Source organism: Embiotoca jacksoni, unplaced genomic scaffold (genome assembly GCF_022577435.1).
Source record: "Embiotoca jacksoni isolate LCO1_2020_lvr unplaced genomic scaffold, fEmbJac1.0.p SCAF_9, whole genome shotgun sequence".
Taxonomy (NCBI): domain Eukaryota; kingdom Metazoa; phylum Chordata; class Actinopteri; family Embiotocidae; genus Embiotoca; species Embiotoca jacksoni.
Genome location: NW_027185447.1, coordinates 577,364 through 591,631, shown reverse-complemented (window position 1 = coordinate 591,631; position 14,268 = coordinate 577,364). Strand labels below are relative to the sequence as shown.

The 14,268-nt window shown below is 38.4% G+C and overlaps 1 protein-coding gene across 1 annotated transcript in view; it reads left to right on the top strand.

Annotated features, from left to right (window-relative positions):
* The window catches only part of LOC138192634 (LHFPL tetraspan subfamily member 4 protein-like), a 37,036-nt gene extending 22,768 nt beyond the window's left edge, over positions 1-14,268 (top strand). The window contains exons 2-4 of the mRNA XM_069140161.1: positions 2,615-2,851; positions 7,069-7,085; positions 8,023-14,268. Of these exons, the coding sequence (XP_068996262.1) occupies positions 2,615-2,851; positions 7,069-7,085; positions 8,023-8,076 (308 nt within the window). The 3' untranslated portion in view covers positions 8,077-14,268. The remainder of the gene's footprint in view (positions 1-2,614; positions 2,852-7,068; positions 7,086-8,022) is intronic.

Below are 14,268 nucleotides of genomic sequence, written 5' to 3'. Positions count from 1 at the left end.
ACTGAATCCCTCTAATCTCTCAGCATTACCTTAAAAGGAGAGGCACATATAATACTGGAAGACCACTAGAAGAAAAACTTCACTGTATTTACAGGCCCAAACGCTCAATATTCAAACTTCAGGCAACCAAACAAATGTAAAGAAAAGTGCTGCAAACATTAGTTGTAAGGGTATAATTAATTTGTTTTTTACAAACATATCTGTAAACCTCTGACAAGATGCATGTTTGTTAGCTCGTAAGATAAATTTACCAACACAAGTTTGTTTACATGTCTTGGTATGCCTGCAGATTTAGTTGTCAAGCAAACACATGCCTACTCAGTGGCTTCAAGGCAAAGAAAAATGTGTTTCTGTTGTATCTCCCAGCATGCTTTGCCATTTCAGTTTTGATGGATGCATCATCTAATGGAAACTTTTAAAAACCTCTGTGTGGACAACAAAGCATGACACCAGAGTGATGTAAATATTTGAAGGGTGCGTAAACTTGCAGTTGACCTTTTGATTCTTTGACTCTACCTCATCGGTTGTTAAAAGCAATTTACTAAAAGATGTACTACTACCCTCTGGTTTACATTTCAGTTGGTGATTTGTGTGCTACTGTATACTTTATTCCACACAGCAGCTACTGGGTTTGAAAGCATTCCCAACATCCTTTAGCACACACACACACTTAAACACACACACACAGCCACTTAAAATATTCACAATAGCACGCCAATTGAGTTCCAGATGTTAAACCTTTTGAACATTTATTGGACTGAAGCGTAATAATCACAGACTCAGCCAAATCTGTTTGACTTTTCATGTGTATCACAAGTGATGTTGCCCGTGGAAAAGACATGTCTAGTCTGGAATGAAGATCCAGCATGACGTCTGCCATGTATGTTCCCCATCTCCCAGTGGAAGCCACTGCTTTACTTACAGACCCTCAGGCACAGGCTGACTGCCATTTATTAATGCTGGGGAGCAATGAATGTGGCACAATCAGCTCCTCAGTGATGCTCACTTTGATGAATGAGCAGAGGTGTAAGGTATAGATTACCATTTGTGTTGCAGTGTCCAAATTGCATGTATCCATTTCCCCAGTGTGTGTGTGTTGCATACATTGTCTTTTATTTCTGGGCATGCAGGGTTATATGTGATCTGTGTTTGAAATTCCTACCCTCTTTCAAATGTCTCAATGTGAATAATGTATACAGGCCAATAATGTATAATGTATACTCCATCTTTATTCTGTCTCACGACTAACACAGCTGTCCACACCCTGCTTACATCAGCTGTGTTGAGTTAAGTGAGAGTCTATTGAACCTGGGGTCATACTGAACCAGCATGTGTGGTTGCTAAGTTAAGTTGAATTATTAAAGAAATATGTCACATTTATTTAGGAAATCTGCAGATTTGACATATTTCATAAATGTTGGTATGTAGGTAACTAGCTTTTCCGATTTTTTTTTAATGAAAAATAGTTAAATGTTACTGGATAGTGTCACATACTAATATGCATATATATATATATATACAATATATATACTCTGCCTGCATGGCTTGCATGTGACGTCTTGATTTTCAGTTGAAGTACCCATTTTAAGAGGTTAGAGCAGCAACACAGCCTACGCGAGTCATACCTTGCAATGTGTGGTACGTCATCTCGAGGATAGACCCGACGCCTATTTTTCACTTGCTGCCTGAGGTTTTAAGCAATAATAAATAGGGAATAGATCTGTGATCACATGTGCACCATACCTGTATAATCATAGCAGAAACCCAACATAGATCATAAATAAATGATGGTGATAATAGGGCAGCATTTTTTTTCAGGGCTCTCTTCCCATTTCTCTCTTTCCTCTTTTGGTGTTTGTGCCACATGTGTCTTGTGCTGAAGAAAGGTAAACAAAACAACAACAACAAAAATTGGCCAGCGTTTTGGCCTCAACTCTTAACTTGCCGGACCTCAAACATTCATTACTGATGGCCGTTATCAAAGGGAAACCCAGTGATTCAATGCCAGAAGTGTCAGTAGTAACGCTGCCGGCGACATGCTGCCAGTGACATGCTGCCGGTGTAGACACACAAATGCATGCAAGCAACCTGCCACTTTGCAGCAAAGTAGGGGTAACGCACACACCACACTGTCTGTGGGCCCTATTTTCAACCACCCAGGTGCAGCATAGGCGCTGATGAGCTGGGAGCACAATTAGGTGTGGCGAAATTGTTCATTCTTTTGGTGAACACAAGCGCAGGCGCAATTCTGGTACTGTGTGGTGGAGTGGTTAGATAAGTGAAATAGATCATTAGAAGGTGTGTCACATCTGGCTTTAATCATGACCAATTACATTGAGCTCCTCTCATTCCCTTTAAGACCACTGTGGTGCAGCGGACTGTCAGATTCTAAAGACTGAAGAAGGAGCAGACCCACACCAACATACAAACGTTATGCAGGAGGAAACTGACATACCTGTCCGGGAAAGCTTAGCTACCGCACACTTCTGGATCCAGAGATGAGCGGAGTTTTTATCTAACCCACTGTTGGGCCAAAGTTGCAGTTCCATACAATTCTAATTCTCACTCTAGTCACGCTAACTTAACTTATATCCTCACCTTTACCCTAATGCAGGAGTGTGCCTGGTGCTGGGTTGCATGATCTTCCCTGACGGATGGGATGCCGAAGTGATCCGGGACATGTGCGGGGAGCAGACGGGGAAATATTCCTTGGGCGACTGCTCTGTACGCTGGGCCTACATGCTGGCCATCATGGGCATCCTGGACGCCCTCATCCTCTCTTTCCTGGCCTTCGTGCTGGGCAACCGGCAGACGGACTTCTATCTTGATGATCTGCAGACAGACAACAAAGGCAAGTAAAAAAAGATTTAAAAAAAAAAAAACACATAAACAATAATAATGACCAAAAACATATATTTTGATCATGTTAGTTATGAAATCCATTTTATTATTTTCTGATGTTTATGTTTGACTTGTTCTGACTTTTGTTGTATCACTGATATTAATTTCAGCCGGCTGGCATCTCACAGACACACAAGGTGGCATCAATGTAGTTGGGTTGGGAAAAGATCATGGTTTAGGGCATTACAATTTTACATTAGTAAAGTAAGTTACTGTACACATGTTACGTACGTTTCAATACATTATTTGAAGGTGTAATTTGTAACATTCAGGCAGCTGGCCCTCAGTTTGGTGTTACACTGAACTCTGTCACCAACAGTATTGGTTATGTTTAGACATGAGTGGTGAGGCTAAGAATGTTAGGGCAGGACACAGAATCCGATGGGTGACAGATTTCAGTAAAACACCTACTCTCAGTGTTTTAGCAGTTTGACAGAATGTATATATTGTTGCCCTGCTTTACCCGCTTATTCTATAACTGCTATTGTAAGGTTAGATTGTATGGACCCAGTGAGGAACAGACACTGAAAAAACATTTATCGACAGCATTTAGATTGTCTTTCAGTTGGGTTTGGGTTTTCATTAGCTGCACTAAAAATCAGTTTTGACTTCTCCAAACAAGATCAGTACGCCTGGTTTGTCCGCTACATGAAATTACCTCCGTTTAGTAGATAGATGGATGACGAGCTAATTGAGCTTATCACATACAGCTATGACAGCTGGTCTGAACCGCATAACAACAAACAGCAAAATACAAATATGAACTCTGTCAGTAACGTTATACAGAGGTGTAGCCTACTGTGTAAAGATACTCAACCCTGAAATCAACAGTTGGACCGGACTACCCGCAGCACTCTCTTTGCAAACTTTAAATTACAGACACAAAGAGACGACCGGTAAAGAGAAAGATAGTGTCAGAAAGAAACATCATGGATTTTTTTGGGGGCAATTGGCAACATGGGCAATTACACATTACTCATGTTGCACAGGCAATGAGAATATCAGCTTTGCTAATGTTTAAATCTGTTTACCCCCACGCCATAACACCCACCTCCAAACACGAACATATGAGGGGCAGTCAAAAAGTTCAGACTGCACCTGTTCACCTGTGCGAAAGGAGCACAACCCAGTGATGTGCATGGACCAAGAGAAAGCAATAAACTTTGTTAGCAAGTACTCCAAATCACGTTGCTTGATCGAAATCTGCACATGAGGTATACACGTTCTTGTGACCACTTGTACATGCACATTTCACCACGGAGCTGAAACTTGAGTGGAGAGTGCACATCTAATTTTGTGTCAAATCTTTAAAGGAACAGAAACATTTGGCGAGTAATGGTGGTGGTGAGAGTGCTGCGAGTGGGTGTGTTGTTATGTTAGAGACCCCAAGTGCCATTGCGCCACAGTTGAGGCCATTTGTGTAATACGTTTCCCCTCAAACAACTCAGGACATCACAGTAGAACTCGGTGTTGACAATGTTACCCAGTGGGAGAAAATGTTCGGTGCACAACCCTCTGAATGTCTAAGAAATCCCACCTGTTTGCACTACTGACTTTGCGGGCCTTCTTTGGTCTTGGACAGTGACCTTCTGTCCCTCTTAAAATGCAAATGCCACTCAAACCTCTTCACCTGGCTCATTGCTGTAGACTTTCTGAAGTATTTCAAGGGTCTCTGTTGTCGATTTCCAGAGTTTGAAACAAAATTTGACGTGTGCTCTCTGCTTATTTTGATGATGAAATTGCAAACGCCCATACACTCATATGCCACTGCTCACAAGAATGCGTGTAACTCAGGTGCTGTTTTTGATCAAGCGATGTAACTGAGAATACCTAGTGTCATTCTGCTCAGTGAAAAACATGGTGCTGTGCTCCATTCGCATGCATCTCAGAGCTTTTTGATTGCCCCTTGTACAGAGTATATTTCTGACTGTAACCTCATGTACACTACTGCAATGTAGAGAAATTGAAAAAAGTTAAACTTGCTATGCTATGATTGGACAATAATTGTTTAGGAGAGGGGTTTAATTACCCTGATCAAAAGATAATTTCTTTTTGCAGAATTATAACTATAAGCTGCTTTTATCTAAATCTACATGAACATGTTAAGCCTTTAAAACCCTCACACTGTAAACCTGCATAAATATATAAGCAAAAGAAAAATGTATCAAATAGTATAATAGTGACTCAGTCTCTGAAGGAGGGTTAGCCAAGTCCCTTCTCCTTCAAGTCTCATTTTTTTAGGCTTCAACTGTGAGGCCATTAACATGAACAAGATTTACCCAGTTCATTTTAAAACGAATACCCTCCAAACCTGACCTTAGTATCTACAGCCAAATTGCTTTCAGTGCTGAATTCGAGAGTGGGTGAGAGTCCTCCAGAGGATTTCTGACAGTTTGCATAATGTTGCATCAGGACAGTTGAATCACACTGTTTCAGCTCCATGAAAAGAGAAGAAGAAAGGAGGAAAGTAATGGCAGAAGAAGGTGGTGAAAGGGACAAAATACAAAAAATACATAATGCAAAACAATAAAAAAGTATCCTTATATATGTGTTATGTGTTTGATTTAACTCCACAAACCCATTGTACAAAAGCATAAAAAAAAAAAAAAAAAAGAAGTAGAGTGTGAGTTAAAGAGAGGCAGATAAAAAAATATCTATGACTTAGGACAAAGTAAACTGAGAGCATGAGAGATATACAGACAGATAGAGACCAATACGGAGTAGAAGAAGGAAAGGAGGAGAACAGAGATAAAGAGAGAGAATAGTGACATAAGATGTCTCGGTTCTCCGACGGTCTATCTCCATGATGGTTTCCATGGTAACTGGAGATATTCCAGAGCGTGGGCGTGTCTTTCTGTTCTTATCTGATTAACCTCACTGACAGTCTCAGTGATTTTACACATTTAACTCATCTAATGCTTCATCAGCTGCGTGAGGTTTCTTTTTTTGCCCATATTTCTTTCATTAAAAAAACAAATGTCCCTTCAGCTTAGCCAATGAACAGTCCATGAAACCCTATGATGGCCAAAAGTGGAAAAGTACATTAGTACATACACTGTGAAAAGTGAAACTGAGACGATTCATTGGCATACAAATCACTCATTGTTTGGCATAGAAAACTGTATTTGATAATAAATCAAGCTACTCTGTTTTTCCCAGCATCAGTTGATCCTGATAACTTTGAATCGTGACCTGTGATTCCTTGCAAAGCAACAAAGATTTGTCAAACTGTGTTTTGAGGATTGTTGAAAAAACTATTTTCACTGAAGACATTACTATATCCTTTGTGGAGCAAAATCTCTTGCGTAGGCCCATAATAAATATTTTTCACTTTCAGAATTCAAAATCAGTTTACTATACATCAAATAAATTGTTTGACTTATCAAGTTTAAGTAACATAAAAACATGCATTGCATTATGATAAAAAAAAAAATTCAGAAATACCTTTTCCTCACAAAAGAAATTGCATGGTTGATGTATTTTTGGTTTGTTTGTTTTGCCATCTAATTCTTGAGGAGTCCGATAATCTCCTTACTAAGTAAGGTCTGTATTTGTGTCAACATTTCCTGTGTCAGGCCCTTCAGTCACAGGGTCATTGAGGAATAGAATTTCTAGGCTTCACTGCCAGCAGTGCAGCTTAAGTTTGTCATGAGGGATAAAGCTTGAAACAGTAAATAATTATTTATTTGCATTTATTAATAAGTAAAGGGGAAGTAAGCTTAACTGCAAGTGGATGAAGTACATGGATTGGATTTGCTTTAAGTAAATTGAAAATGTATCATATGAATTGGAGAAAGTTAAAGCTCTTAGATTAATACAGTTAGGGATTGATTTAATATAGAAAATTAAGACTTCGATTTACTTTTAACTCACTTTTTGTTTTGTTTGTTATGAGTTTTCACAGTCTTTTCTTTTTTACGGTGCAGAATATGATCGATTAAAATGCCCTAGAACAATTTAGGAGGAAATACATGTCTATGAAAACAAAATGTGGACATGAGCTGGACATAGGTAGCAAATGAAGGCCTTCTTGTTCACCAGGAAGTGATGACCTAAATGCTTTACTCATACTTACCTAAGCATATTCAGGTTTTGCACGAATATGCACTTTTCTTGTCTTGTCTCACAGTGTATATGCCAACACTTCTGTTTTTTCTGTCTTTACAGATTTTGCTGTGTCAAGAGTAAGTTTACATTTGCTTTATACATTTTATTTGCTTTATATTTTAAGAATACTTCAACGTGTATCTTTGTAAATTACAATGACCAACCATATTAGCTGACAGGCTTATTGGGGGCCTCTTATTTCTTAGTGTTCATGAACAATCCCACAGACTGTGAAACCCAACAGACCGTATGGTCATGTATCACTTCTCTCCATATCCCTCAATATTCTCACATACTGTGCACACGACATATACGAATTATATTTTCAAGTGAAATAATGGGGACCTACTCTCAACAATGGGTAGTTGTTTACAAAAGTCAAGCTCAATTAGCAATTGATTTTACAACTTGGATGCGGTGTTGAGGGCGTACTTATATGATTGAGCTCTGTTTACATTTAGACATTTTTCCACGTATTTCATTGTCGGCTAGTTTTCTTGACATCAGTGCTCCTTGCACCAGAAAGGTCATTGTGTTACTATGACAAACGATAAGTTTGATTGGATTTTCACCAGTTATAGCAGCAGCATAGCAGCCAACAGTATTTAAGAGCGTTTTCAATACAGTGACAATGGGGCACTGAAACAAATCATACGGCAACTTTTGCCTATCCTTGAATGCCCTGTTGTATATTAAATTAAGTTAGTGGACTTTGAAGACACATATTTTATAAGGAAAAGTCAAACTAGAGGCTGAGATATATCCTGATCTTTTGTCCCTCTGTGGGTCGAGCACCAAATATAACATAATCCATACTTTCCATTATACTGCTCAGTTGCACCTTTTTAATCGGCCCTGATAACCCTGATACAACTATGACATCACTCAGGTTATTTTGATTCTGTTTTGACTAGGAAACTGATTAACTTTGGTAAATCTTACCTGTAATTTCATAAATGTTCATTAATGATATTTTACAGCACAGTAGTGATTCTTCTGTTTTGTTTTCTGCAGATTGAGGTGCGGGACAGACGAGAGCCTCGGTATGGAGTGCAGCGTCTTCACTGAGGGTTGCAAAAAAGGCACTGGACAACTTCTCTGTCTCTCTTTTCTCCTCTTTCTCCTCTTTCTCTTTACCCCCTCTACTCTCTCCTTCTCTTCTGTCCTCTCCAATGATCAGGATATCACCTAATGTCAATGCAGACTCCATGTATACAGGATTCTGTAAGATAAAAAAGAAAAAAAACAACTAAACACACTGGGATAAAATATATTTTGAAAAAAAAAATTATACAAGGTTGTACAGTGCATTTAACACTCGACTTTCTTGAATACCTTTATGATAAAACAAAAAAAGATTTAATGTATTTAAAGTCTTGATTTGTGTGAGAAAATCAATCCTTAAGATGAAGAACCATAATGCCCATCTATGATTTTACAATTGTTTCTTTAAAATCTTGATATTTACTGACTTTGAGTTTGCGTGTTGTGTACATTCATTGCTTCAGAGAGCAGATTATTGATACTCCTCGTACAGTGTTAGAGTCAAGACTCGCAATACAGCAGCAAGTCCATTATTAAACACTCAAAATACGTTGATGGGGACTCCTATGGCTCTTCATCTAAGGACTTTCAAATGTGAGGAATATAAAGGATTACCCCATTGCAGCTTTACAGAACTTAACATCTCTGGGAGATTCTCTACTGTACATACTGAACAATGTAAATAGCATTACTGCTGACAAAAACAGCCGACAACAAAACCTCATCTGACTCTAATGCATTCGAGTGTAGTATTTCTACCCTTGGTTTCAGTGTTCCTCGTTCCAGAAGAGCATCAGAGTATGTGTAAATTCATTGTGTTTTTTATGACTCTTCACCACTGATTTTGCAGGATTACACAGACGGGAATGAAACCAATATCTTGGCGGGATATTCCACAGAGAAGCGAAGCACCATGAATCCAAATGATTGTGTATGATCACAATTTTTTGACACAGAAAAAAAGACCCCTGCATCAACATGGCCTCTAAAGAAGCCCCTTATTGTAGTATTCCACCCTTCAGTATGTTGTAAATTTTAAAATGCTGAACTTTACAGCAGCTGTCAAGTCAATCTTTTTTTAGTTTTTTTTTTTGGTCCAGAGTTCACTACTTTGTACTATCTCACTATCCCCTTCTCCAGTGTGCAGTTTACTCCAGTTTATGGTTCCAGCATACAGTGATCAGTTTACTCTACAGATGTCTTAAGACTGTGTGAATATGGCTGTCAGAGTTGGCCCCAAGTGCTGCATTCTCTTAAAGTGATGTCACTTTGCCTCTTTGAAGAAGAAACGCTGCTTGCAGTAGTCATAGGAATCATAAATGGGATACCCTTCCCCCCCAAAAAAAAAAAAACTAAAACAAAACAATTGAAACAAACTTTTAAACAAAACAAAAACTTGTCTCTGTAATGGGGATATAACAGCAACATATATACTGTTTTATGGTATCCAATCATTTGAACCTTTAAAACAAGTTAGATTTTATTTTCATTTGGGCCTGGGCAGTAGCCGGGCCGTTAGAAGTACTGACTTTAACATTATAGTCCCCCAAGGCCCCAGATTAAACAAGCCCAAAAGTACACAAATTGAAACATATTGTAGTGAAGCCCATTGCATTCATGAAAGAAATAAACCCTGGAGACCTTAGCCTTATAATTATGACTTACCACCTTAAAATAACAAGGAAAAATCTCCTAATTACAAGATAAGTGTAATGGGGCATTCAGAACTTGCTTGAGAATTATCAGGAATGTAAGAATCCTCAGTGTTTGAATAAGCAAAAGTTGTAATTCAGTAATTGATGGTAAATCCAGTGGTCAATTTTCATTTTTAAAGGTAATTGTCCATAGGAACATAATACTCTTTCTGTTTCTTACAGAAAAAATTTGAAATTTTAATGTGACGTTGTCCACAATACTACAAAAAAACATTGATATACATGTCATTAAATGAGGTAGTCCCATCACCCACTAAAGCAGTGTTTCAACAGTTACAGGAATCCCCAACTTCAAAAGACTTCAAAATAAAAGTTCAGAGGTTCCCAAAACGTTTTTGTCCTGGACACATCTTCAGCTCACTCAAAATGGCAACACAAAGCACTTTGACCCACTATTTGAGAACCAATGCTCTAAAGTACTGTGATATCTTATCACCACCTTGAGATAGTAGCTATATTCATTAGTACAAGATAAGGTCTCCATTTTTAAAATTTCCTTCATGAATGCTATGCACTTTCTGTCACTTTGGGCCTCAGGCAACAACATTTTACCTTTTTCTTTGCGGTTTGTTAGATGAAAGTTTCACATTAAATTCAACAATCCTGTCGCAAACAGCTCGTGTTCACAAAGACGTGTGTGTGTGTATGTATGAGATTATAAATAGTTAGCTTAGTTAGCTACCTGTTCTGCTCTGTTGGTGGGCAAGTTTTATTCAAGTAAATGTTACCAAAAGTAACAAGGAGAATTTACACCACGGAGCTTCTTCTGTAGGAAATCAGCAGACACATAACAAATGTAACAAGTACCATTGTATTATAATAGATATTAGCTGCTAACATGTCAACAGAAATAATGGAAAAATGGTTTGACTTCAAGTCAGATGATGAAAAGAATCTTAGATGGGAGGCAGTACTTGCAAAGTGACAGGAGATTGATGGATGAAGACCAGACAGTGGGTGATGTAACAGTGACTTGAGCAACAGAGGTTGTTCCTTTTAACAGCAACCTGCCTAACGGCCAATTAATGGTTTCTGTGTATGTGCCTAGGACTCGATTTTAAAACAGTGGACTTACAAGTTTCTCTCTATATATACAACAATTGGGGGGTATGCGTGTATGGACACGTTCCACACGTGTGCACTAGAAAACATGATGGTGACCTCCTAATTCTGAGAAGAGGAGCTGTTTTTTTTATTCATAAGAAGGACAAACATAAAGACACATACAGCACACAAAATGAGCATCAAGTATACTTTCTTGGCACATATGCGGACATTTTGTTGTGTGGACAGACTCAAATTTTGGGCTGCATGCCAACTTCCACAGAAATGTATTTTATGTACAAATGATTCTTGCGTGAGGCCCTTTGAGTCCAGTTGTACTGGAACCAGCATATAAAATAGCCACGATATGTTTCAGTCAGAGTGTAAATATCTCCCAGTTTGCTAAAAACTGTCAAATTCTCAGAAGAAATAGCTACTATCCTGAGCTCAAATGCTAAAAAAAACTATAATCCATGTAGCATTATTACTGTGACATGTCAACAACACCACCCCGACAATTGTTCTTAACATGATGTAGCACTTGACACTCCAGTGTCATTGGTTGTTATCCGTAGTGACACATTTGTGATAGTGACCATTGCTACACCAGCAACATAGAAGGTGTAAGACGTTTCAACAAAGACAATGCGTAGGTGACTCGCTTACCAACATATGTGATAACCAGGAAGATACTGTAGTTTCCTGACTTTAATCACATGACTTTGTGCAACTTTGAACAAAAGAATGGTACCTTTTCCATAAATATGATTACCTACAAAGGTCCATGGCGCTACCAGTTTGAGCTCTTTGACTCACTATTGTACCTGTGAGCACACTTATACCTTTTCTTAAGCTAAAGCCACTTGATTTGTCTGCATCAGTGACACTGATTGTTGTGATACCAGTGACAAGTAGGATTCTAACGTGATGAGCTGCGGTTGCACAGTACAACAAAGCAGTCTGCTGTATTCCAGGTCACCAGTTGGGGCTTTTATCCCTCTCAGAGCAGCACTTCAGGCTGGCATATTGTAACTGGACCTCCTCCTCCTCCTAAAGCCTGGGTCACAACAGGAACAAATTTAGCTGTTCACACAGTGACCTGTTTCATATGAGAAACTAGCATCCTTTGCCCATTTAAGGGAAAGGCCTGGTCATACTATAAACCCTACAAAGTAACAAGTTCACTATGTAAAGGTCTTTACACACCAGAGATTTGACAAATAAACAAAACCAATGTCAAATACTCGCTTGCAAATATTTTGCATCTAAATTTCCAACAGTTGTTCAAGTCAAGGTTTAAATAGATTTGTGTCAGCTCATTCTTCAGAAAAATTATGGATTTAACATCATCCCTCCTCACTCATCAATACTTGAGGAGATTTTGGTATGTAGCCATAACTGCTGTGAAAAAGTTGCCTGCTTACTACCAACTCTTCTACAACCAAATGTAAACAAATTTCATCATCATCCTGATAGTCTAGCTGTTCAGCGATACTGATTCATATGCTGCCCTTGAGATTGTTGAAATGTTTGTGCCCTTTGTCAGATACCACCAGGTGGCCAGAGACACATACAAAAAAAGTCTGTGTTCTCGGTAGGAGTTGTGATGTGACGTCTGTTCCACTTCCACACAATGTGGTTGGTTGAAGCCATGTGTTGTGAAAACACAGAAAAACCCACCCATTTCTGGGAAAAAGCATACGTCGCTTGACAAAAACAATTGTTTAAAAAAATATATTAATGTGCAAATTAATTGCACAAAAAAAAACACCCCTAGTGTGTAAAGACCTTCAACCACAACAAGGTGATCTACATTTTGAGCTACATCACAAGGAAAATACAGCCTCGTGATGTACTATTTATAGTGCATTACATTAAAGTGTTATCCATGTTACGCTCTATTAGGGATGCACTGTTGACACATTTATTGTAGAAATGTCAAACCATTAATCTTAAATTATCAGATGACACCATAACACCTACATTGATAATTTAAACTAACCCATTAAATGTGGGTAATGGGTTAAAATAAGGTAACATGCCTAATAACTGTTGGAGATTGGCTCACTAGTTTATCTTGAGTGGGTGATTGGTGCATCCCTACACTGTATGTGTAATGAGCAGATAGCTAGATGTACAGTGCGATTTTGTAGAATGGTAGCTAGCTAACTCTCAGGAAGCTGTGTACACAGTACTGTATTAAAGGCTCATTATGGAAATGATCAACAAACACAAGCCAGTCTGAGAACTTTTTGTTAATGCTCTTGTGATGTGGTCATAAATGACATATTGCTCCGCAACCTTTCTTGTTAGTGAAGTTTAGAATAGTATAGCGCTACTCCGGTTTTCCAAGCTGGGCCTTTAAGACAATATGAAACCAGCCCTTATGCTGAATCTAATGATGCTGTTCATGCAGGCTCTGCACAGACCCTTGGCCTACATCGATTAACCATTGTAGGGTAGAAGTGCTGGGCCCTCATTCAAGAAAAGTTTATTTTTACTTTAACCTTGAAGTAACTGCAAGCATTTGAAAAAAAAAAAAAATCACAAAACATTAAAACAGACCTCATCCACATGCGCTTTTGCTTTTGATATGTACATGATTATTTGAGAAAATCTGCGCTCCTTTTTTATATCTAAAGTTTGCATAAAGCAGGCGGTAATGTCTCTTACACAGTATATATCCAGATCTCCTATACCTTGCATCTCTCATTTGGGAATACTTTCACCGGCCCGGGACGTATTTTACAACAAATCTATATAAAGGAAATAACAAAGAAAAAAAAAGCCTTGAGGCCTAGGTGGTCGTGTCAGACTTCCAAGCATCATTACCTGTGTGATCAGTGGTCTGGTCTCCTCTCCGAGTACTCTGTTCCTGAGGACTTGACGATGAACTGAAAAATACCTTAACATGGAACTGATAATACCTTAACCCTGATGAGCACATATTTGTACCACTCCAGGTGCCTCTAAGAACTCTTGATTTAATTCAGATGTGGTGCAGAACCAGCAAAACAAGTAGTGACACGGTAGTTTTTTCTATTAAAGGCTACATACTTGGACTGAGCTCTAAAGCTAGGTGGGTTTTACTGCAGATCTGAGGTCAATTCAGTTCACGGAATTGAAACTAAAATATTTAAGGCTAGTTTTTCCGCAATTATTTATCTTGCTTTGGGGAAACATTTTGATATTTAGTACGAAAAAAAAAAAAAAACACGTTGGATTTCTTTTAATTTCAGTTTGTGATTGGACTTCAAAGCTGAATTCACCTCAGTCTTTTGTTACTCAATCATTAAAATATGCGAAAAAGAATGAAACGCTAATAAAAGAGTCAATGAGAAGTCATTTCCAACTTCTTGCCGCAAATAAAAAGTTTGTGGACGCTGTAAATGTCATTGATATGTCAATGATTTCATCATCTTTTTATCATGCAATATCATGTATAAAGACATAATGT